This window comes from Podarcis bocagei (assembly GCF_964188305.1).
Source record: "Podarcis bocagei genome assembly, chromosome: 2".
Lineage (NCBI taxonomy): Eukaryota > Metazoa > Chordata > Lepidosauria > Squamata > Lacertidae > Podarcis > Podarcis bocagei.
In genome coordinates this window covers 94,364,410-94,391,343 of record NC_138126.1, presented here as the reverse complement: position 1 = coordinate 94,391,343, position 26,934 = coordinate 94,364,410, and the positions used below count along the sequence as shown (strand labels likewise).

The following is a 26,934-nucleotide window of genomic DNA, read 5'->3' as shown; positions in this document are numbered from 1 at the left end:
TCCAACTGATTAACTTATAAGACTTATCCAAAATAGTTATTGATTTAAAGACACCAGCATGTCTGGCACTCGCTCTCTGGATTTAATTACAACTTTCCCTGATACTTCATAGTTTAAGCAGAACTGAATGCTTTCTAATTTTCCCTGATAGGGACCATGGGGTACGTTGTGTTCTTTATCCCAACTGGCAGATCAACAAAGCTGAGCAATAAAAAGCTCAATTTGTGTAATAAACTGTGGTACAATCTACTACTTAGGCACAAGGTCCTTGAAAACATGCAACCTTTTCTGCACATTACTTTAAACTCAAACCAGATGGACACTTACAATTTCTTGTCTTTCATTCAAGTGGGTCAGGGAATATGTAGTTGGAGGGAGTCTGTTTCACCACATTTGTATCCTCTCTTTTGCCTAAGTAGCTCAAGAGGCACTTTAGAATCACAACAGCCCTGTGAGGCAGGTCAAGCAAAAAGATAGTGGAAAGACACCATCACACACACACACACACACACACACACACACACACACACACACACACTGTACTCCATCCCACCATTAATGGATTGTCATGGAAAAGAGCAGGAACATGGAGCAGAACAACTATGCCACTCTTATAACTTAAGAAAAAAAATCATTTCTATACGATTCTACTTAGAAGTGACTCCTATTGAGTCCTATTGAGAAACATAGGATGCTGCTTTATTCTTTTGGACCACCTTGCTCAGCACTGTCTACACTTCCAGGGTTTCAAGCAAGGGTCTCACCTAGCCTGATGTGGGTATGTCAGAGATTGAACCTGGGACCTTCTGCAATGGGTTCAGTCAGGCTTATTTCCAGGTCAGTGTGCCTAGGATTGCAGCCAAAATGACCTATAGCAATCTCCAGATATGAACCTGGATTTTCCACATCCAAGGCCACAAATTCCTAACTTAGCTTCTTTAAAAACTGTCCTGGGAAAACAAAAGGCAAACACAAAGCAGGATGTGTCCTTGAAATATTTAGGTAAATTCAAAAATCTACTAGCTTATGCAATCAAAATGGTGCAAAACTGACTAGTACTTCTTAACCTTTCCATTACAAAGACTATTATATTGCCAGCAGCATGAATAACCTTAACATATGCCATCCTGGTGAGTGAAGGATATCACTCCTGCTCACTTTCAAGAATAATTACACCGAATCCTCTGAACTCTACTGTACGCTTATGCAGTTACACTTCCTTTCATCGGCATCTAGCACATGGTCCATACATAACATGCAATTTTATTTTATTAAATATAGTGTATACCCTATCTTCTTGCAAGCACACCACAGTGGTTGCTATTATTGTTGTTGTTGTTGTTGTTATTCCCTTCATCCGAAGATCACAGGGTGGTTCACAACATAAAAATACAAAATGAGAACACAAAATACACAATAAAACAAACACAAATAAATAACCCCATCCCACAAACATATTAAAAAGGCCATAGAATGTTCAATCAGCCCAAGGCCTGGTTATAGAGGAACAAAAAATGTCATGAAGGCACCAAGCAAGCCTCCCTAGGGAGAGCATTCCACAAATAGGGAGCCAGCACAGAAAAGGCTTGTTCTTGTGTTACCCCCTCTGGGCCTCTCATGGAGGGGGCACACAAAGAAGAGTTCAGGTTGGCTTATGTGGGGAAAGATTCTATGATAATGCATTGCAGTAAACCATAAAAAAATCTAATCAAAACCATTAAAATGCTAACAGAAAGCATCCAATAAAATTAATCAATAAAAAAGGCAGCAAGGTGCTAAGGACCTTTAAAGCAAAAAAGCTCCATCATGAAATGAGCCCAGAAGCAGAGTGGCAGAAAATGCAGATCACACGGGCACATAATGATTTCTTTGACTGACCTGTCCCAGACAATATTCTGACAACATGATTTGGGACCAACAGACACCTTTCAAAGGCAACCCCATAAAGACAGAGTCAGGATTTAAGAGTCACTTCTTTCCTCACAGCTTGCAGTTTTAAAGTCTGTTTATCAGAAAGGTAGGTATCTCACCATATGCCAAAGTAGCACCATACTTTTGCATTTATGTATGCACCTTGCTGCCATATTCAGAGCATGTTATGTCTTTCTCTCTGATTTCTTAGGAAAAGGACTCACCATTCTTGCTCTCAGCAAATGTAGGGACTTGGGTACATGACTGAAGGTTCAAGTTTCTCACTTCACTGCAAACACAGTCCTTGAGGAACACTTCTGAATTTCCACTGGGTGCATTTTTCTGGCCTGAAAGCTCCTGTTTAATCACACCATTCATCACTAGGCCTGAAGGGACTTTGTCAGATATCTCTTCCTCTACTTTGAAAGTCCCACGCTTTCTAAGAACTGGGACTCCAACAAAAAGCTGTAAGGAGAAAAGTTGATATATGACTTGATATGATACTGGAGGCAGGACAGAACACATGGAAATTGCATTGAGGACACAATAATTGCCATACATTCTGTGTCTCAAAAGTGAGGCTAGATAGTCATACAGTTTGACTTCAACTGCTTCAAATGGCAAAAGAAGAGTCAAGATTTTTGTCCCCTCCATTTCCTATCTAGTTGTGGTATTATATTGCCATATATCATTTTACCTGTAATGGATTTGTGTGGATCAGCAACCAACCATTTGTTGCCAGAATTCAAAACTGGGTCTGGCGGGAACCCAGGATGCTCTGCGGCAGCCAGGGGAAGGGGTCGATGGCCACAAAAAAATGGTGTGGCTCCCAGGAAGACAGGAGAGCTGCCATGTCGGGTCTCAACCTTCACCCATCCAGGTACCAAGTAAGTGACCATTATACCACAAGGCTCTATGCACTGGAGCTCACATAGCTGTCAATGTTTTTCTCACTTTGAAATTTGATGGAGTAATACAAGTAAAGTAATAAAAATCACTGAGGAAGTGACTGTCATAGTAACTATGGCTGGGAGTGGGAGTGAAGAGCAATTTGATTCTGGGTCTACCTAGTCTAAATCCAACAGTATATCCTTCACTATCCACTGGAGGGGCAACATAGTATTGAACCAGCAGTGGATCAGGGTTTACTGGAATATGATGATAAAGACAAAATGCTGCCAATGCCCACATTTACTGATTATGCAGAAAATATATTTGTGTGACCACACTGTCCTGAATGTGCCAACTCTACCTACTACCTGACAGGATAAAAATTGAGTACACAAGGGTTCAACTGGCTTAAGCATACCACACAGATATTCACATAATCCATTGTTTACATAAAGGTCTCCATTTTGGTACTTCAGCCTACTTTCATGACCACAGGAGAACCTCATTCATTTGTAGCAAGAGTGCAGGTTGGAAAATATAAGTATCAGTTTAGAATGGTTACAGAAGTTAAAAACAATTTCTTTTCCTTGAGGACGGGAAATGCTTCCTTCCTGATCTGGCCCATTGAATGCAGAAAACTGAGAGCACACCAGCCCTCTTCCAACCTGCCACACTATTACCACACACAGAAGTTATGGACATTCAAATAAAAGATCACAAAAATGTAGGATTTAAGTTTTAAAATTATGAAAATGCATTATCATTGGAAACAATGATCCAATATGCATATGTATTCATCTCTAGCTGCCATCCTCCTCCTCAATTAATGAACAATGAGATGTTCACAAACTTAGATATAAGATTATCAGCTGCAAAAATAAGGGTGAGTACACAGCATCTTAAAGCAAGTAATAATAATATTAATAATATTAATAATAATAATAATAATAATAATAATAATAATAATAATAATAATAATAATAATGTCTCCTAAGTGGTATAACTTCCCATTAATATAATAATAGCCCATTGTGGCTTTGCTGGGCCAGTTGTCCACACAAATTCCCCTCCTGATTTATTAAGATTCCCCCCCCCCAGCAATTTTGGCATGCAATATGTCCAACAGCATGGCAATCCATCCACAGTTATATCCAAAACATCAAAAATCCTCTTCTTTATGTCATTAAGAAACAACTAGCAATAACTGTTTATTCTTGTGTTTTCAAATATTCATCTTTCTTAGCATTTTGGAACTCTTGATGTGATGCATCTTTCCAGTGGAAAGTTATTGGTGATGACAGGACAATCCGGGAAACTGCATCTGCTCACCAAAAAAAATAAAAAAGTAACTTTGTGCAGCTGAACATTAAATCTTTGATGAATTAGGCCCAGGGCTTTGGTGACGTCTGTGCTGAACCAATATGACAGTTTTATATGGATTATGATTATTTATGTTTGTGAAAAATAGTGAGCGGGAGCCAGCAAGGCAGTGTCGAAGCTCTGGGACCACCAGCATCGGTGCTCCTCGTGGAGGCTTTTTATATTAGTAGAACAACATTATTCTGAAATTTGGAGCATGTGTAACCGTTTAATTTTCACTAACTGTAGTAGGGTGCTTCACTGAAAGCCTGGGGGTCATGACATGCTGTTAGAGACGCCTGCTTTCACAACACACTCAAGTAGCACTGGCTTGCTGGGCTCACTACCCCTCCTTGCAAACCCCCATGTCAGATTTGGCCTCAAAACATTCCACACTGTTCCCTCACTTCAGCTTGAACTTAGCATATTTATAAAGCTTAAGCATACTTGTGAGCCTCAGAACACATCTCCCATCATACACTGCTGCCAACATATAAATTGCAAGACTATACACAGAACAGGACGTGTCCTGTCTCTTCTCTGCCTATAAATATTAAGACCCATAAAGTCTCATTACAATGGTAGCTTTACATGGGCTCTTCCAAGCAAGATGAAATCTGTTGAGTAAAAGTTTCAGACAACTCTGCTACAGTGTTTCTGATTCTGCTTAATACCAAGACGTACAAAGGGGCCATAAATATTTGAAACAGTGAAAGAAAAATGTCTTCTCCACAACTGTCCGGATTCAGTTTTAATATAACAAGGACAACCCCATTGTAATACTGGCATCCTAGACACTAGGCACACCAATACCAAAATGAATGAATGAAATAAATATATACATTTAAGTTGACACCAATAGGTTTTATCACACAGCAAATGTTTGAAATGGTCTCTACCTTCCATCTGTCTGCCCACTGTGTTCAACATCTGAGAACCTACTTCAAGTTCAGGGCTGAGGCTAGCAAGAACATGAAAGCAGACCGTTTCAGTTGTCTCACCCGGGTGGTGGAAACTCTGCCTGAAGAGGTTGTTTTGATCCCCTTTCTCCCCCCCCCCATATACATTGCTAAGGCTCCCCTGCCCCAACATTTCCCCTTCCAGCTGTGTTGTTTTTGTTTGCATGTGTTCACTCCTGTTTTCATGGCATTCAAAATCTGCCACCTGAGGTCTCTGCCTTAGAGACTGAGAGACTACTCCTTTTGAGATAAAACTGGGACTGCACACACGAGGCACTGAGGACCATCATGACAATTATGGCTAAAGCAGTAAAGAAAGAGTTTTTGAAACCAGTGGCATTTTAAAATAGCCTTTCGAACAAATATACAATTTGAGCATGGAGATGCAGGTAAGCACACTAACTGCTAGCCTTTAAAACTCCTGCCTCCCACAAGTTTTCCATGTCTGACCTGTTTTGTCTCTCTTATTGCCAATAGCCATCAGTCTTACTATTTCTCATGAAACAAATATATTGTAGATATAGTGCCCACTGAGGATATATTTTACAGAATTAAATATAATACTAGTGAACCAGTAATATTTTCTCTTGACACATCCATGACACTAATCATACACAGTATTCAAAGTGTTTTACATACATTGTCTCAGTAACAATAAATACGTAAGATAACAGCTTCCCTAAGCCATCTAATGAGTTCACAGCTGAGTATGTGTGATTTGGACTAACTGGCTGATTCCTCTGTGCACTTAGCCACTGTGCTACATAAGCTCTGTCTAACCCTTCCCCCCCCCCTTTCTGTAGGCTCTTTTTTCCCTGGCAGGTCCCCTCTCTTGCAGCATAAGATTCTACAGAATTACCCAGGCCCACTACAGTCTTTTCTGCTTGAAGGACTAAGCCTCTGCTTCAGCTTCAAAGGATTTAATTTCCTCATCTTCTTGGCTGAGCCTCTCTGGGATTTGGAGGTGGGCTGTTGTGAAATCACCACCTATATGTGAGCATGGCTATAAGACGTCTCTGATGCTGCTCATCCAGTCATGCCTTTGGTTCTCTACGCAGCTCACTTTTTGCTTGATTTGTTACGGGGCCAAGTTCAAGGAGTTACTACTAGTAATTAAAGCCCTTAACAGCTTGGGACTAGTTTACTTGAAGGATTGCCTCACCTCATATATGCCGACTCAGCCACTTACGGTATATCTGCAGAACTTGCAGAACTGGCACTGTTACAGATGCCATATTATACACATTTTGCACTTGTAAGAAATCAATATTTGAGTGACAGCACCTACACTTTGACATCAGGCAGGTACCTTCACAGTACTCTTTTTGGTGCCTGCTAAAAACATGTTTGCTTAGACAAGTCTACACATATTTAGAATGCTGGTGTGTTTTTAGTTTATTGCTGGTTTTAATTTTTTGAATGTTTTATTTGTTTTTACTAATAATATTACTGTTTTGTAAACCACTTTGAGGTTTTCTACAATCAAGCAGTAAATAAATTTTATGAAGTAAAATAAGAAATAAATAAGCTTTGAGTTGGGGTTTGGGTTTTTTTTTGCTCATCTAGGCATGTGGATGGAGAGAGGTAAGAACTAACCAGTCTCTGGGATGGATCAGATTGAAGCAGATTTTATTAATGTTGATTCTTGGAATTCCTGCTTTCACTTCCGTGCACTGAAAATTTCTGTGTTTGTCAACTCCTACATTGGAAACTTGCTGAGCAATCTGGAAATGGGTAGGCAGTAAGTCTGATGAATATATTTAAAATCCATTCTTACTCACAATCCCAAGACATACATTACAGGCTCACTTGTTCTTTGGAAAGTATGGACCAGGCAGGGTGTTCTGTTAAATAGGTTTGATGGTTGAGCAATGCAATACATTTCCCTTTGCAAATTTAAACTCTAAATATCCATTTCCTCCAGAAACTCAGTGACAGTATTTCCATAGGTACATTTTATTGAATTGTCCAGATGCTTGTAAAACAACCTGAAATGTTTCATATTTGGGGGGGGGGAGGGAAACACACTAGACCCCTGGAATATTTCAAAAGCTGTTGGACCTGTAGTTCCCTGCATGCATCCCCAATCTGGATCTTTTGTGAGACACCTGAAACACAGAGTACAAGCTTCCCAATTAAGGGACCTTCTTTCAATGTGGCCTTTACATCATTCTCATTAACTTTTCATTTAAAAAGGTATTTCTAAGGTAGTGATTAAAAAAAAACCACAGGGAAAGAGAAGCAAAAGTGACAAACTTTTCGTCCATCAGCTCCTTTTGCTGTTGCCTGCAATAGTTTCCTTCCAAAGAAAGTTTTGTCAAGTGCAGAGAATGTGATAGAATAAGAGGCTCTCCCCACCACCACCACCTTGGTTCCTTTCCTGATGACCTATCCACCCTTCCATCTTCAGAGGATGAAGCCAAAGATTTAGAGGAAGTATCAGACTGGCAAAGGGGTTTCCCCCACAGAACCTGTCCCAGGCATCCCCATGGCCTTGGAAGAGAAGCCCATGTTACTATGACTCTGACCTGAGGAGACTGCACCCATGTTCTCAGACTCCAATCCCAAAGCCGCAGCAGAACCACAGTCTCCATGCACTGGAGTTAATGGTTACCAAAGCAGGTTCTAACCCAGGCTTCCTCAACCTTGGCCCTCCAGATGTTTTTGGCCTACGACTCCCATGATCCCTAGCTAGCAGGACCAGTGGTCAGGGATGTTGGGAACTGTAGTCTCAAAACATCTGGAGGGCCAAGGTTGAGGAAGCCTGTTCTAACCCTTAATGGAACAGGCTTCTGCCTCTGCGGGTGGAGCTAGCCATACATATGAAGCTGTAGCTCTATTTAAGACTCCATCTGAATCGGCTTGTGGTTGAAATAATATTTTAGTCTGCTTGTATCATATTGTACCAGAGGTATTCAGTGCCCTATCTGTTTTGCTTGGACTTGTCTCATTGGAACCTAACCTCAGCTTTCCTGACTTTGCTTTATTGGAATGTGGCTGCTACTTTACTTGAACTTGAACTTACTTGATTTTGCAGTGCTAAAACCCAAGCATACACCTAGCATGCATGCATTTGTTTCTGGGCACTGCCTGAGCAAAGGTAGCTACCTTTTTCTTTAGCTCTGGGGCCACATCCAAGTTTGGCCAATTCTCCAGCGGCAACATTGCCAGTGTCTTCCTTTATTTTGCTTTATATTTTTTTATTCTGCTTTTGCAAATCAGTAAGGGGGGGCACATCAGTCCAGCAGTTAGCCACGCTTGGGCTTGGCAGTCCCCAAAATTTTTATCACTGTTCAGCAGGATGCTATGCTTCTAATTTTAAGAGATAAAGTTTACAATGCTATGCACACTTACACGGTAGTAAGCCCCACGGAATTCAGTGAGATTTAATTACGGGTAAGCATGCAAAGGATTCTCCTGTAAGGAATTCTGGTCACCTGAAAACTTTCATTTCTGGCTACAAACACAAAATGCTCACAGTGGGGCTACGACACTGCTTTCAGAAGACAACTTCAGAGGAGTCAAATTGACTCCAGGCTTTTTGTAGGAATCAGTCAAAATCATGAGACAAAGTCAAAGTTAAGTCCTATAGTTGATTTCATTGGAATAATATGCATGCGTTTAAATATTTTCCACTGAAATTAGTGGGACTTAGGTGATTTACTTTGGCTGGATCATGCATATGCTTTTTCAAGCCCCTTTATCTTTCCAACTCCTTTCGCTGGATGGAAACAAACACAGTGTAAGTCTAGATGTCTCGTTCATCCACTTGTCTCCCATTTTTTCCTGTTTGTCTTAGCAAAGATTCAAGGGGAAGTAAATGCATCCCCTACTATTGCATGGTGAGTGGCTATTGAGTAATCAAGGCTTGCCATAAAACCTTGAAAACCAGCAGAGAAAAACCAGGAGGGAGAGAGAAAGGAAGGAAAAGGGAGCCACATAGATGAAACTTATCGCATTCTTTGCATGTTTATTGTGGTATGTTTGTGTTCCTGGGATTCTGCTTGCAAGAATGTTGCTGATAAAAAAACATGGGTATTTATGCTTGTTAGCTGTTGTTTACAGTGTAGTAGACAGTAAGGGTACTTCCAGATTCTCTAAGGAGTTGAAAGACAGGCAGGGCCAGATGTACTTTCCCCTGCTGACAATGATTCTCAGAAAGTTGACTAGTTGCCACAACTGATATTGGTGGATATGTGCAGAGAAGACAGGGGTGGGAAATCAACATTTTGGAAGTTGAACTTTTTTTATTGCCTAGAATAACAAAGTAATGAATTTATCCTTGTGAAAAACATTCCTGGAGTGCGGAATTGGGGTTATCTGTTTTTCTCCATAGATAATATTAAAGTTTGGAAGGTTCTGTTCACTAAACTCCCCAGTGCTTCCTCCATTAAGCAACAAGGCTGCTTCATTATGTGGAGGTTATAGTCCATTTTTCCCATCAAGTTGCAAATTCTTTATGTGCCCTAGAGAGGTGGCCTGCCCACCTCTCTAACCACTGCTAAAGAACAAGCAGCATGGGATGATTTCTTGAAAGCAGGGGAGAAGGGACTGTTGAAAAAACTCCCTGACAGACTAGAAGCAGAGGAGTTGTTATCCTTCCTCCAACCTACAGTAACTCTCCAGGCCTTTCATGACTTACCTGCCTTGCACTTCCAGCTGCCCTGGATGCTCCATAACTAAAATGATCATCAACTATTGCTCTCTGGAAGTGTCACAACAGATGGAATGCTGTTACAACAGGTATTGAATTCCACAACAAACAAATACAATCGATGTGAGTCACAGCTTCAAAGGGGTATAATTATGTAAGATAGTTGTTGTCATTTTAGCCCCAGGTAATACAAAATTAACAAGAAGCAAGGTGATATCATACAATGGATGAACATCTATTAGACAAGAAATACTCCAGTCTTGGGCAGCTTCCAGATAGCGGTCTTATATTGCACGCAAGGCATTCATAGCTGAGTTTGTCACGTTAGCTTCTACACAGTCCAAGTTTTTCCCCCCAGTTATTGCTATTCATTGCTATTCCTACACTTGCCATCCACAGTAGCAATTTAACTTTGAAGCCCCTCCCTTCAATCACTAACCACTACCATCCACTACCTTTTTTCTGTTCTGGGTACATGTATTCATTACTGTACCTTTGCGCATGCACCTTTAACAAAAAAAAAAAAAATCCAGAGGAAGCGCACAAAGGCAAATATTAACAGCATTAGGTATCCTGTTTCATAACAGGCAAAATGTGGGTTGTGCTTTGAGGGCGAGGGGCAATCTCTCTTTTCACACACACACACACACACACACACACACACACAGTTCTAGCAAAAGGGTAATATTTATCTGACAAAGGCTTGCACAAGAGTGAGAAAGAGTACTTGTGCAAGACCTCTGTGTGACATTATTATTATTATTATTATTAGCTTTATTATTAGCTTTATTAGCTTTATTATTGACTTTGAAGTAGTCCCCCACATGTACAGACTGACTCTTTTGACAGAACAGTTCCTCCTAATCTAATTTTTGAAATGCAAACATGCCTTCAGCACATGGCAATTGGTGAAAAGGGTAAATTTATATTGTTTGCAGAGGCAGATTTAGGGGAGTCAACTGCTTCGGTCACACTGGGTGCAGAGCCTCAGAGACATCACAGGGGGTGCCACAACTGTGATGCAGAATGGAAGGTGAGACTTGGGAGGTGCTGAATTTTGGTGTTACACAGAGCGCTGCTGAAATTTGAGACCCCAGGGTCCACCACTGTTTTTTGGACTGTGGGAAACAAAGTGGTTCTGTTCGGCTCAGTTGTCTCTCAAGCATATACATATACAGCTCATCATCCCTATAATACAACTCAGTCAGACAGAAATGCAAGGAGCTTAAAAATAAAGGGAACTAAGTAAAGCTAAAGGACACCAAACAGTCTTCCTATTTTTCAAAACAGATACGGAAGAGATGTTTTTCCAAGTTTGTACTGGACCAAGAGAAATGTACTTTGGGCACCACATGCACGAACAACGACACAAGTGAAGCCTTGCTCACAACACATGTAAAACTATGTTTGCACCAGACCTCAGTCACTTGGAAGGTTATGTGTGTATGAATCCGCCACCTTTTGATTCCAGTCCGTTCATAACCGTCAATAGCTCTTATAAAAAAAGAAAATTAGGGTAATTCAGCCTAGAGCTTCCTATCTCTAAGGATTCTAGGAAGCTTCCTAAGTGTCCAGCCATTCCTTTTGTAATTGCCTCTGCTTCCTGGCTTGTTTTGTTAGGGTTTCTTTTTTCTTTTTCGTTTTTACTACAACAAAATTATTTTTTAGAGAGGGGGAGGAAAGGGGGGGGAAAACATGGCAGAGACTTGAAACGGAAAATTAAATGCAAATAACTCCTACACCAGGCCAGAAGAAGAGGAAGAAACAAAAGCCACAATGACAAACCTGATTAATAAAATAATGAAAAATATTCAGAAAGCACCAGAAAGTCCAGGAATAGAGACTTTACTTAGGTTGAGCGAAAGACAGGTTACCCATATTCTCCTAGGGGACCTACACGGTTGTTTTTTCCTGGGAGCATGTTATGTACCAACCAGGTGAAAAGCATCCACCTCTGGCTGTGTAGTCCTTTTTCCAAAGCATACGAAGACTCCACAACCAGTACAACCAGACTAAATAACAAACCATGGCCCTCTGTGGCCTAAAGTATCACATCACAATATTTTAGCAGCTGGGACTTCCTTCGAGAAGAAAATCTCATTGTTCTATACTTGAATGTCTGAACTATATTCAGTACACAACCTTAGATGGACAGCACATGCCTGAGCCTGTCATCCTGCCATGCAATAGTGACCAGGACACTGAGTCAGAAGCTATCAGCTGGCTCTGAGCCAAATTCTGGTGATCAGGGGACCACTGAACGTGAGGCTGGCAGGCAGGAGTCTGCAGAACCAATGCAACAGCATCAGGGCACATAGAAACGAAGTCAGGACCTTCACAGCCGCCTTCCCCATGGCCTGAGGAATCAAGTGTTTCACAAATGCCTCCAACACTAGCACAGTGTTTCAGATGGAAGGCCAACACAGTGCCAGAGGGTTGGCTCTTGTTCTCCAAACTAGGGCAGAGTCTAAGAGTGATGGAGGCAGAGGCGCAAAAGGCCTCAGTCTAGTCTCAGCCCTTGTTGGAGACTAAGAGCTCTCCATGGTGCTGTGACAACCAACCTGCTTTGTCCTGTAGGCTCAGGGAAGTAGCCTTGCTGCCCAGGACTGGAGATTACGGTCTTATTCATGAACTGAATTAGGGATAAATCAGACACAGTGGTAAAAAAGGCAAGGAAAATTCAACCTAGAAATTAGCATTTGAACCAATCTCAGATGGCCAAATGGGTTATGAAGAAAATGTGGCAGAAACTCCTTCTATCAGAGCACTGCTCATGAGGACCAAAACAATTGAACAGTTGATCTAGCCATCTTGTATCCATTGTACAAGACTGCAATGCAATCCATTCCTGTATTTCTTGCTCAGGGCAATAAGCATGCTTTATGCAGTGCTCAGCACACCATTGGTGCTAAACATATAAATAAAAACAGACTCGTAATGACAGCCGATAAAGATCCATCCCCTAGGGCACATGTACACATGGACATGTTTGCTTTTTTGCATCAATGACTTAGTAAATCATTTCAATACTTTGAAGGTTCAGTGGAAACAGCCTGTTACTGTGCTGTTGATAAACTAGGATACACAACAGACCAGCGCCAAGGCAGCTACTTTCGTGTTTCATACATATATGCAGAGGAACTTTATTTGTTATTGTCACCTCACATGGTCTTTATAGCTCAAATGAACATATACTACCATTTTATTCCCACATCTGCACCTGATGCAATATGAAATTATTCCTGCTACTTGGCAGAACAGTAGAGAGAATGGACACAAATGACCAAACTACCCTGGGAAGTACTCTCTAAGTGGCAATGTGTGGTAGAATGATTGACTCTATCTAACCAGACAACTGGCTCATCAAGGACTGGAAAGAAAGCTGTGGAGAGCAAGGATAACAATACACATGCCCTGATTGCAGAAAATTGGGGAAAGGGGTAGACATCTCCTTCCTATCAGAAGGATGGGACTAGAGTTCCACTATATAGTTCCATTTCATCATGTTTTACTTTTATTGCAATGACTGGGCCTCTGTTTAATATAACTATAGCTATCTTTCAATTCTTCTAAGAGGCATGAGTGAAATATAAGACCAACTGATTAGGTCCTTTCTCTCCTTGATTTTATTCTTCTCAATTATTGTGTACATGACTGTATTTCCTTTTTTAAACAAAATATAGAGTGAATAGACCCAGAAAACAGTGTCCTTTGGATGCGGTTTGATGGACTTTGTCAGATCTGAGTGTGTCTTCTGAAGTCTCTACATGTCCTGTGCCAGGCCTGCTACAAAATTATAAGGACTTTCAAGTCATCCCACTCAGCCAAGGCTCTGATTGAGGTTCATTATCCATCTCATATGTTCACACTAGTCTTGTAGAAGTGACAGCTAGTAGATGACATGGGGCAGATTTCTCAAAAACATTTCTAGAAATGGAGCTATAAAATATTTTTAAAATGGAGACAAATCATAGACAGGAAGTGATCTAGATGGGTCTAGAACAGTGGTTCCCAAATGGTGGCCCATGGACCCCAGGGGGTCCACAGCACCATTCACGTAACAAAAACTACAATAGAGATATCAACATTTTCAAAAGTAGGGGTTCATGGCTTGGCTTTTGAAAAACAGGGGGTCTACAGTACCTAGCTAATTGGGTCCACCTTAACCAGCAATCTCTCCATCAATGCTGCGCTGGCAAGGCAGCTACAGCAATGGCTTGCCTCTCCAAAAGGGTATAGGAGAATGTGATGCTAATACCAAAATGAAGGTCTACCAGGCTTGAGTGTTGAGCATGCTGCTTTATGGAAGTGAGTTGTGGGCAACTTACAACTGTCAAGAGTGACACCTCAATGCCTTCCACATGCACTGTGTCAGGAAGATTTTGGATATTACATGGCAGGACAGAATTTCAAACAAAGATGTGCTCCCCCAAGCCCATATTCCCTGGATGTTCACACTCCTGTCTCAGCAACGTCTATACTGGCTTGGTCATGTCCACAGAATGGAAGATGGCAGGATCCTCAAGGACATGCTCTACAAGGAACTTGCTTCAGACATCAGGCCTGTTGACAGACCAACTCTGCATTACAAAGATGTCTGCAAACGTGACATGAAGGCTCACAACATCAACCCTGCCATGTGGGAATCCCTTGCAGACAACCACAGTGCCTGGAGACAGGCAGTCAAGTCCGGTATCCATAGCAGTGACCAGAGGAAAAATGACCACAGGGAGGAGTGCAGAGAGAACAAATGTAATGGTGCGTCTGCAACAGCACAGCTGGACGCCTTCATCTGCCCCAGATGCAACAAAACACATCTCTCCCACATCGGTCCCTACAGTCACAGCAGGCACTGCAACCTTCCAACAGCTTCACCTCACCCCAAAGGTGCACTCCTCCATTGTCTCCAGTGACAGACAGGTGCCAACAGTTCTAGAACACTTCCAAGCAACTTCCAAAACTGAAAATTATTTTTTCTTTTAATAAGACATCCTTGGCTTTGCGATCTATATGGAAAATTATTATTCCACTTAATATTAGAGAAACCCTTCTGAGTTTTCTCAAATGTTTGAATCAGCCAAATTTATTTTGGTAGCGTGAGGTGGAGGTGAGGTGTATTCCTAACCAAATTTCCTATTGTCTATTTCCACCATAAGGTGTAAGCAGGAAGCATGGTTTGTGTCCAGTGGTGGCAACAGGCAAGTGGAAGCACTTCAGCTCACAAAAGGCACAGCACCCCATTTTCACTGATTCCCCCCAACCCACTGCAGCCCTTGCTCCACGTCCTATATGACATGCCACAAACTCAGAAGCAGCTTTTCAAGGTGACTGTGCGAGTTGTAGCAGATAAGGAGAATTAGTGAAAATCAAGTGTCTTGAATGAGCAGAAGTGGCTAATCCAACCACTGGATACAACCCCAAATTAGGAGTCCCTCATTTAAAGTTTCCCCGTTGACTCCCCTCACCCTCCTATAACTGTAAAATCTAGAGCCTTTATCCTTTATAAAAGCCCATAAAAGTCTTCAATGTCACATACTTCCATGACTCCAGGAGTGGTCTTTATGAAAAGAGTCAAACAAAATCAGAAATCGTATGCTAAAATCATAACCTGGCAATATGCAACACTTTTGACACAAACCATGCATGTTCTTTAGTACTAGCCATAGCCTTCTAAAATGAATAAAATGCAAAATGCCTTTATGTACCCCAACACTGCTTGGCACCATCTGAAGGCCAGGAAGCAAACAGATTTAACTTTGTTCTCCGGGGGAAGAACCTTATGTTTAAATTTGCATTGTGAAAAGTTAGTGCATAGAAGAGCTTAGGGCAGGCTCCAATGCTATGGTCATCCAGCAAGATAGAGGGAGAGATAGAAACCATTCCACAAAACACATACACAGCTAAGCCAATGTTCAAGAGAATTTTTAAGCATCTCCTGTTTAATCACCCTTTCCTGCTGCCAATTGACATTCCAACGAACTACTTATAAATATTTAATATTTTTTTTTAAAGAAAAAAACCTTCCTTTTTGTGGCAAAGTTTTTAAAAGACCATTAAAATTAACCAAATTATATACACTGGTCTAAACAAAGGCAGCCCAGAGATGCCAAATTTAAAATTATATCAAATGCTTTTTAATGTGACCCAGATAAATACTTTACAATTACAAGATGGAACACTGCTGCCCTGGGGGAAATAGAGAACAATATATTTCAGAGGCCAGATACCCAGGGGATTAAGGATTTACACTCCACTAATCTTACACTAATCCACATACAGCAAGCATGGAATGAAGAACACCGCAAAGTCAAATTACATCCTAAACAACTACTCTGAGCCATGCAGATGGGATGTCCCTCGGGAGATTGAACTGGGTGGCTAAAGATGTTCAGATAAAAGGATGCAGAAGGAATAACAAGGACATGAGGCTTGGGGGTGGGCCATTCTTTAATAATAAGACTGCCCTGGTCCCCTCAAAGCATACATACACAAATGCTGAACCTCACCATTTCTCTTTGCATAATAACATGGATGAGAATTCTTAACAGCTGAGTTGATTTCCACTCCTGGCCACAATGTTTAATCGAAATCTCTTTAAAGGTTCAAGCACTGTTTGTCCTGTGCCTCTGAATGGAGGCTAGAGGAATTAAAGACTGGTGGCAATGGTGCACTTACTCAGTTGCATACATGGGAGTTAATGGTCATATGTGAGTGGAGGCGCATTAGATAGTAATGTGCATAGTTTCACCTGATGTTTTTTTTGGGGGGGAGCTCCTGCTCATTCTGCTTACTGAGCCCCAGGACTGCCATACCCAAGTTCTGTAATGAGTCAATACTAACTGCGAAGCACATCATTTTCCCCACCCCAATTTCCCTATTATTCACTATAGGAAAGGCAGGTATTTGCCACTGCCTGTGGTGGGATCAGTTCCTGGGATGTGAAGGCCTTGGGGTGATCCCTATAGTCTCCTCACCCTCAGCTGAATCTGCCAGAGGCAGGAGCAGTCATATACAGGCTGATATCAGCATCAAATTTTGAGGGCATGATTATTATTATTATTATTATTATTGGGGGGAGACACCAATAGCAGTAAAGGAACACAGAGAGCTTTATCCAGTGGTAGCTGGTAACATTTTGACTTGGGAGGGATGCAATTTTTAACCTTGTGTTTTCATCACAATCTGACTTATTTAGGAAAGTGTACCATTGTCTCCTCACTTAAAGAAAAAAGATCCTCTACACATCAATGTACCAGGGAAGAGCTTCCATATAAGAGGGCCCAGGTATGATTTTCAGGCAAAATTGGCTCAGTACCTTTTATTAGATATTAAGCCATATCACATGATGTACGTTTTTGAATTCATGTATTGTTTACATCTACAGATGCATTAGATTCCCAACCCCCTCAAAGTGCTTATCAGTTCACCTTTATCAAAAACTACACAGAAGAGCTGAATTCTTCCAAACAAGGATGGTTTGGGGGGGGATGCCTAGCTTGTGCTTCACAAAGGTGTAGAATGATGACTTTCCACAGCTGATGATGGAAGGCTGTCTGACAACCCACATTTTAACAGACTGGTGTCTTTTCAAAGTAAAGTAATAGCTCTGTTACTTGAATAGTGGACACCCTAGGACCAGGTGCATTCTGTGGTTGAATCCATCTTGGCTGAAAGGATTTGCTCCTTTATTAAAAGGTAGCATCTCTTCAGTCAGGTCTTAACAATCTTTCTGGAAATAAGTGGAGGTGCTCAGGCTGCAACAAATTAGCTGTCCAGGTTTGGATCAAGGGGCACATGCTATTGAATAACTGACCCACAGAAGAGGCATGGCTTGCAGCCATTGCTACCATGGTTCAATCTTCTTGGCTCCAAAATGTATCCCTCAGGCAATTTTGAAAGAACCCAAAGAAAGGAGGACAAATTCATATTCATATTCATTTTAATATGTCATAGAGTCAATCAGGCTGTTCTTCAATGACAAACTTAGAAAACGGGGAATAAATAATTCTAATTTGCAGAAAGAAATTTTTGTGTTAGCCAGTAAGAGGTTTTTAAAAGGTAGATGCCACTTATTGGGGGGGGGGGAGAGACAACTAACTCCCAAGAATTTGGCAACTCCCCTTCATTGTAAAAAATTAAAAATAGCCCAAAGCATCTGTCAGATGGTTTAGATATAATTCACTTTGCTTTCCTGAAGGGGCATGGATATGATGATCTCCCAGGGTCCCATCTGTAACTCCATAAAATGCTTCAAACACAAGATCTGTAGAAGCATTGCTAAGTATTATTACTGTTATCGTTAATATCAGAGCACGATAAGGAGAGAAATGTCAGTTACCTTAGAAACCCACAGAGGAGTAATTTTTCTGATTCATATCAGCTGCAGAAATGATGTTTTAAAATTGCACACAGACCTGCAGCTTCGGCTGCATAAGCAGAAGCAGATGTTAGAAACAAGAAGCCAGGGTGAAGTCTACCCCTGTGGGTACATACAGCTCAACATAAAAGAGCAGCTAACTTAAGGGGAATATTTCATTGCTACCTAAACTACCATCCAGGCTCAGAATGTGTATGTTACTGCCACTGCTACATGCACCAGACTCTCATTAACCACACAAACAGCTGTGCTGCTTTCTCTTTCAAGCTGTCAAATCTGTTGCTTGATTTGCTTTCCAGACCATGTGCCTTTGCAAAAACAGCTTCCATGTATAGCCACTCTTCCCCCACCCACTCACCCCACAGCACACACCATGCCTTGACTTGTATTCACAGTGGCCTTTGGATTGGAGCAACACTTTCGCTCACAGTGGCATATGTCCTGTGAAACCACATATGTCGTGAAATCAACGTTTTTGGCCTGCCATAAAACTGCACCCTCTGCTAGGCGGCAGAATCCTCTGTAACATGCTCATCAATGGAGCTTACTCACAAGTAAGTATGCATAGATCTACAAATTAGCAACCCTTCCTGCCAATTCCAGATGTGGTCATTGGGTGTGGATGGTAACTAGGCAAGAGGGGTGTTTTTATTACTACACATATTCCAAAGCTAAGTATTAGTATTTAAAATAGGTACTGGGATGAAATATTGGCTGCTTCTGAGAACCTCAGCCATGCTGTCTTTATAAGTATAATCCTAGCACCTTGATCCCAGAAAATCCCATTGCTTGCAAGCAGGTTATCAAGCAGTGACTTCTGGTACCCAGGGAAAGAAGGCCGTAATTTGAAATTAATGACCTCAGTTTGGATTGATCAGTGAGGGATCCTCCCTAGAGAATATGCAAACACCTCTCTGTTCTGTGGGACACCTAACCTAAGTCATTCCAGAGCGCGCGCGCGCGCACACGCACACACACACACCATTTTCATCCACTTAGAACTCTGACTGAGAAACTGTATGCCTGAAACACTTTCACTTCCACTGGTAGCCACATAAGAAGTCACAAGCATAACTTAAGGTTAGAACCCTCCAGCAGGCATCTCCACAAGGTAAGGTACTCTATTTTCACACTAAATACCTGTAGTGGGAAACCTGAAATCCAGCTGCATGCACAGTTCAATCCTCTAGTGTCTTCTCCTCATTTGTTCTAGGTTAACACCTCCCACAGGGGTCTGAACATTTCCCTCCTCATTTTGACTGTTTTGTTTCTACCGCCTCTTCCCCAGTGTCTTCTTGCTTTCCATTTTTGTTTTGTTGTACAGTAGTACCCCGGGTTAAGAACTTACCGTATTTTTCGCTCTATAAGACGCACCAGACCACAAGACGCACCTAGTTTTTAGAGGAGGAAAACAAGGGAAAAAAATCTGAATCTCAGAAGCCAGAACAGCAAGAGGGATTGCTGCGCAGTGAAAGCAGCAATCCGTCTTGCTGTTCTGGCTTCTGGGATAGCTACGCAGCCTGCATTTGCTCCATAAGACGCACACACATTTCCCCTTACTTTTTAGGAGGGAAAAAGTGAGTCTTATAGAGCAAAAAATACGGTAATTTGTTCTGGAGGTCCGTTCTTAAACTGTTCTTAACCTGAGGTACCACTTTAGCTAATGAGGCCTCCTGCTGCTGCTGCCGCACCGCCGCCGTGTGATTTCTGTTCTCATCCTGAAGCAAAGTTCTTAACCCGAGGTACTATTTCTGGGTTAGTGGTGTCTGTAATCTGAAGCATCTGTAACCTGAAGTGTATGTAACCCGAGGTACCACTGTACTCAGTTTAGTCAAAGATTCTAGGAAGCATACAGCTTCATGGTCTATTTCAGGAAGTCTCTTACTACTTCAAGGGCCAGCAGGACTCAGCTAACCCCCAGGAGAAACTGTCTAAGCAGCTCTGTTGGCTTGGGGCCTAAGATGATCCACAAACATCCCAAGAGGCCTCCCTCTCCATCACCACCCCTTGGCTCTAGGAGAGATAGTATCTCCTCCCCCCCCCCCCAGTTTCTAGATTTGTGCTTCTCCAATTCTCTAGCAAGTTAGCCATGCTAGCTAAGAGTTAGCAAGAGGGTTTTTTTCCCCAGCCTTTCCTCTCTAACCTAATTTTATTTCCACCATCTCTCTCTGACATCTACTCCTTTCCTTTCACCATATGTGGCATTAGGATTGTTCTACCTCTGCCACCTTTTAAGCCGAACTCCAGGGACTCAGCTAGATTGGCAAAGAAAAAGTGATTTGTATGTGTTGTATATGCGATATAACACTGTGCCACCAGATGGCCCGTTTTTCCCTACTGGTTTCTCTATTTAAATTTACGTGTTTAGCTGAAACGCTTCTTTGATGTGTCTAGATCCAGCCCAGATTTACCCATCCAGTTTGAATGTTACATATATAGCCAATCTTTTATTTTTGTAACAATCTGTATGTGGGGTACCAGGAATCATCAAGTTAAATAAATAAATAAATAAATAAATAAATGCAAGCTTAATTTGATTCTAAGCTTTGGGTTGTTGATATAAGCGCAATATATGTGTTTGCTATGCCTCAGTGGTACTGTGACTCAAGATGCAAAAACAGATGCTTTGGTTGGGCACATGAGTATCCATGTACATACATGGAGAAGGATATGGGGTAGCAATTTCAGATTAAGTTTGAAATTAGGCCACAGAGATTTCAGATGGCATTTACCCTAGACACCAAGACAATTTTTGTTCCCGAAGATGGAAATGGAGATGGAAATACAGTGAGAAGGAAACCTACACCTGTTGCTACTCTGCCAAGCAGCTTTTGAAAACACAAGGACCCCAGACTGTACATCACAACTGATTTTGATCAACAGGAACTGTTGCTACTTCAGCTGTTTGCCTGTTCTCATTATAACTGGCAGATAGGGACCCCTCTCCATCCAACTGTTGTGTACTGCATCTCAGCTGTCTTCATGATAGGGGCACATGAGACAACAGGTTTGGTGTCATCATGCCATGCTGAGGCAGAGAGCCTGTATCTTTTTGACCATGCCTTACCCATAAAGCACTACAAAGAGTAAGAGCAAATGGCTCTGGAATAAAAGTGTTTCCCTCACTTCCTACCCAGACTGGTTACTGCTGGTGTGATGACAATGCCAACAGTCTGGCTACCATGGAATGGCGAGCCAGATAACAAGGTGTTCTAAGGCACTGACCAGAAGGTGCTGGCAATTATCCTTCTCTATATATGGTGGGCATAGCTGGATGAGATGAAGGCAAAATGTCAGTTACCTTGAGGCAAAGATTGGTCAGACAGTAGAGGCCGCTGGTCTAGGTACCAGACACAGGCCCAGATTAAAGAAACTGGAGGCCCTGGGCAGCCCAAACAATAGCATCTGATCATGAGAAAAACACATTGCTTTTTTATCTACTCAATGAAAATAGAACATTGCTGATACTTTAGCAATGATAAAAATATTGTTTATAAATTTATAACCTTTAATAAGTTTACAAAAGTATGTAATTAACATTCACACAAATCATTCATAGGTGAATCATCGCTATGTTACAATATTACACTATATACAAAGTCAGAACAATTTCTTTTGATCTCTTTTGGATGCAAACTTATCAATTATATCATTAAAATCAGTAAGTTGCAGCTTATCATTTTCTATGCAGAGAACGATTAGATCAAACAACTGATCTTGGGACATTGTTGACCATAGATCATTCTTTATCCTTTTTAGACTAGAAAATGATATTTCGCCAGTACAGTTTGTAACCATTAAACACAGGAATAATCTGAAAATTGTTTCCACATTTGGAAAAGCTGTCCAAATTTTCCCCTGGAATATTATTTGATACATATCTTGGTGGCTGATTTTTTCTTTTTCAGGTTGAGCTTGTTTGATGTACAGGTGGAAGTACAAGAGTTCATCAACTAGACTAAGGTTAACATCCTTTGGATACTCTTGCATCAACATCTCAACACCATTGTGAATCTGTTCTTTGGTTGCTTGCAAGCTCACCAAAAATGAAAAATTGCTAGCTACACTCCTATACTCTGTTGCTCTTCTGTCTAGGTAGGCTTCAAGAGCATCCATGACAGGGATAAATGAATTTACCCCCAAACTTGTCTCTTGGAGAAAGTTCATCTAAGGCTTTGGGTGCTATCCCATTTGGTTTTTTGTGCTCTCTGGTAGAGTAAATTTTGCTTGCTGTTTCATCAAATTTCATCAAAATTAGCCCAAGTGTTTGATACAAACTTTAATATAGTGAACTGTAAATATTTGCAGTATGTGCTCAATTAAACTTGTGAACTTTGGAGTGCCTTGCTAACTTTATGAAATTAGTCTCACAAATGTGTCCAAAGGGGAAGCATGAAAATGAATTCAAATTCTTACATTTTCTGCAGAAGATTTTCAGCTAGCACTCAACTGGTAATCCATCACTAGGCGAAACATCTAACAATGGCAGTAAGTTGATTAACATGGGAAACATTGGGAGTTGAATGGACTCTAGTTCCCACTGTATGTTACCATTGGCCATGCTGATTGGGGCCAATGGGAATTTGAGTCCAGCAATATCTGGAGGGCCCCAGGTTCCTGAGTGCTAAATTAGGCAAATACGTATACAAGACACACAGGGTTCCTTACCTGCAGTTAACCTCACGTTTAAATAAAAATAAACGTATGACACAGTTAGGCAGAATTCACAAGAGAGTACTAGGATTTAAATATATGATTTGTACTTTCTTCTGTATGCTTCCATAATGAGCAACTCTGGAAGAAAATGGTACTACTTAAGTCACTGTCCAGACACAGAAAACCTAAGTTCAGAAATCTAGCAGGTGAAAATCACTTAGAATTAATGCTGCTTCAGTTTGCAACATGTGTTGTGAACTGGACCATGTTCTCTTATTTCTCTATCATGATGCTGAAATATTCAAGACAGACAATGGAAAGAGGTGGCCATCTGACAGGATGTCCCAGGAAGCGAAGGTTGCTCTGTTTGCAGACCTAGAACTTTCTGGTCCATCAACCACCACCACTTCACTTCTGCTACCTATGCCTAGGTAGCTTCAGCTATTGTGGCCAGTTCTCCGCTCCTGCTCTTTTTAAACTCTCATGCTTCAAGCTTGTCTTCATTCTTTCCCCTTGCTGTGTTTTCTAAACAAAGCTGTGGAGGGGCAAAGAAAAAGGCTGGTGCTTATTCAGTGGAAACTCCATTGATTACTCTGTGTGGTACCTTTCTGACATCAAGGACACCTTTGGTACAGGGGAAAATCTGGGTTCTATCAGCTCTTATAAGCAAGTGTTTCGAAAGGTTTACAGAAAAGTAAAGTAAACAGAGCTCTGAGTAACAAAAGAGTCCCGTTTATGCATTCTTTGATTCACTGTAAAGGATGGTGTAAACTGACTTTTTAACCAAGCATTAGGCAAGCATTTGGGCCCACGCCATTCCATAATAAACAGTGACATGGCTATATTAAAATATTTACTTAATGCACGGCCGTGACTTATAGTATGAGTGGCTACTCAATAGAATGTCCTGAGTGCTAAGGCGTCAGGTGCCACTGCCTGTATAAATATTCTGTGTGCACTTGTTTATAGGAAAACCCCATCTGGATTTGGCTAGAAACAGCAGACACCCTGGTGACCCCAGTTTTTGCTATTGGAAAATATAACACAAATGTTCGTTCATCCAGAGTAACAGCAGCAGTTAAGTGCCATCTGACAGAATGAAGGGTATTGGCTTTTCTCAATAAGAAGCAAGACCTGAGACGGAAATGTTTTCACAATAACAACTCCTAGGGAATCGCTTCCTTCCTTAGAACATACACAATGGACACCCCCATATCTCACTAAACCCCATTACTAGAATAGTATCTCTGGAGATGCTACAAGGAATGACTGAAAAGTATTGGATGGGAAGAAGTATAATTTGGAAGTATAATTAGTTCCAAGGTATTTTAGTCTATTCTATTTGCCCACCTGCCCATGGCAAAAAGAAAACTGCATCTTAGTGTCTTCTCACCATGAAGGTAGTCTGATAGTTTGCAGCCTTCCTCAACCAGCAAGACAGGAAGCAGAATGCAAGAGAAAGAATGAGCCACAGATAATGCTAATGGGTCACTTGTACAAAATATGTCACCAGGAATGGGAAATGGTATGGACATAACATATACAAAAAGAGGTTTGGAGAGCACACTTTGATCAATATACAACTGCCGTCTTTCAGATCCTCTGCTACCTCTAGGTAAAGGTAAAGGGACCCCTGACCATTAGGTCCAGTCGTGACCGACTCTGGGGTTGCGGCGTTCATCTCACTTTATTGGCCGAGGGAGCCGGCGTACAGCTTCTGGGTCATGTGGCCAGCATGACTAAGCCACTTCTGGTGAACAAGAGCAGCGCATGGAAATGCCGTTTACCTTCCCGCTGGAGCGGTACCTATTTATCTACTTGCACTTTGACGTGCTTTCGAACTGCTAGGTTGGCAGGAGCAGGGACCGAGCAACGGGAGCTCACCCCGTCCCGGGGATTCAAACCGCCAACCTTCTGATCAGCAAGTCCTAGGCTCTGTGGTTTAACCTTCCCTGCTACCTCTAGGGAAACCTTAAATGAATTTTACATATTTAAAAGACAAAAAAGGTAATTCCAATTATGATTTTTTTCTGCATTTCTTACTGTACATATGAAAACACAGAGGATATAAGCAGCAATACTTGAAATAGCTTTATATTTTACTTTTAATATTAACAACATTTTAATCCCACTCTTCCTCAATTGTATCCTCACACCAACCCTAAGTGGTAGGTTATGCTGAGAAAAAGCAACTGGATCCAGGCCACTTGAGATCTCCCTGCTTCAAAGCTGAAAGATAACTTAATGAACTACACCAGGGATCAGCAAACTTTTTCAGCAGGGGGCCGGTCCACCGTCCCTCAAACCATGTGGTGGGCCGGACTATATTTGAAGAAAAAAAATGAATTCCTACGCCCCACAAATAACCCAGAGATGCATTTTAAATAAAAGGACACATTCTACTCATGTAAAAACACGCTTATTCCCGGACCATCCACGGGCCGGATTTAGAAGGCGATTGGGCTGGATCTGACCACCGGGCCTTAGTTTGCCTACCCAAGAACTACACTGTAAAGGCTTGCTTAGTACATAGGATAACCCTGCTGCCTCTGAATCTTGTCTCTATATGTTACATTTGTATCCTACCTTTCTACAAAGCAACAAAGAACAGCACTCATAACAACTCTGTAAGTTAGTTGAGAGATGGCATTTTGACAAAGGTCACACAATAATCAGGGGTTGTAACTTTGATTTCCTCCATACAAACCCGTAATTCTAGCCATGGCACTAGATTGTAAGGTGCAAGACTGCAAAGCTATATACAATATGTATGTGACATGTTCCAGTTTGCAAATGAAATTTTTCATTGGGTGAAGCTATCATATTTCTGAATCAAACCCTATCACATCACAATTTTTGGCAAATGATTGTGATTTCACATATCAATATTTTTTTCACCACTATCTAGTGATATGTGCAGAATTACCTTTGGGAAACTAGATGTCTGACATGCTGTGGATTTCAAAACTACTAAGTCTAGATCCCCTTGGATCACTTTCCATAGTACTTGAGAAAGCCACAGTGAGATCACTGGGATGACAGCTCACCCTAAATGCAAAATTGATGGTTTGCTAAATATCAGGTGTAAACAAATGGGAAAACAATCCTCATTCTTAATTATTCTGCTATTCCAGATCTTAGTACACACTTAGTTCACACTCAGTGTTAATGAAAAATAAAATAAAATGTAGGTTTATTTAGTGATCAGTGAACCACAGTTGTCAGGGATGGCTGATTTTCACACCTAATCAATACAGAGAGGGCAGTGAAAATAGCTGGTGGAAGATACAGTGGAAGCATGGTCCTCCTTATTGACCCACACTGCTTACAAGAAAGCTTGCAAGGTTCAGGCTACTATTTGATAATTCCATGCACCACAAGAAAAAAAAGAACATGGCTGTGAGAAGGCTGTAATCCTATGCACACCTCCATTGAGCTGTGTGGTACTTACTTCCAAGTAAACAGACACAGGATTGCACTGCACTTTTCTGCTTCTGAATGCGTAACTTACTCTCTTTCACTTTCAAAACAAAACAATTACAAATGCTGAGGTTTGCAAAAACTGCTCCATCTGATGTAAGCCCCCCCCCCCGAGTATTCCTTTCACTTTTCTCTCCAGGCCTTTAATTATATAACAAACTCACACAGTATAAATACAGCCCCGACTTGCATATCCTGTGGGAGAACTTAGTATTGCAAACCTGACTGAAAAATGCTGGCATGCTGGCCATGCGTTTCAGCCGTGTGTTGCTCTATCTTTATGAGTAGTATAGTTTAGTCTAGGGCCCTTTCTGTTGAATAACATGAGCACAATCAGGACACAAATATGATAGCAGGCTTACCCTTTTCTCTCTCCCTCTCTTTTGCTGGGACTGTGCATTTATGCACCCACTGAGCTCTTGAGCACTAACAATGCTTCGTCTAAGACTCTGGAAGCTGCACCACATCAGAGATGTGGCTTCCGTCACCCTCAAAAAGTGTGATGTGTTTGCCAACATTGTTACTGAGAAATTATAAAGGTCTTTCCATTACCGTCACCCTTGATGCGTGGAGCAAATGCAAGAAGCTGGCATGAACAGTGGACACTAAACAGGTCTAGTGAGTTATTGGCAGTCAAAGGCCAGGTT

General features: G+C 41.4%; 1 protein-coding gene across 3 annotated transcripts in view; it reads right to left on the bottom strand.

The window, feature by feature from the left end:
* Positions 1-26,934, bottom strand: part of MYOCD (myocardin) — a 230,901-nt gene that overhangs the window by 93,564 nt on the left and 110,403 nt on the right. For 2 of the 3 annotated variants that reach the window (XM_081183819.1, XM_081183821.1), the window contains one exon: positions 2,136-2,376. In XM_081183819.1, the coding sequence (XP_081039945.1) occupies positions 2,136-2,376 (241 nt within the window). Of the gene's footprint in view, positions 1-2,135; positions 2,377-26,934 lie in introns of those variants that run through there. The other variant, XM_081183824.1, reaches the window with a different exon arrangement.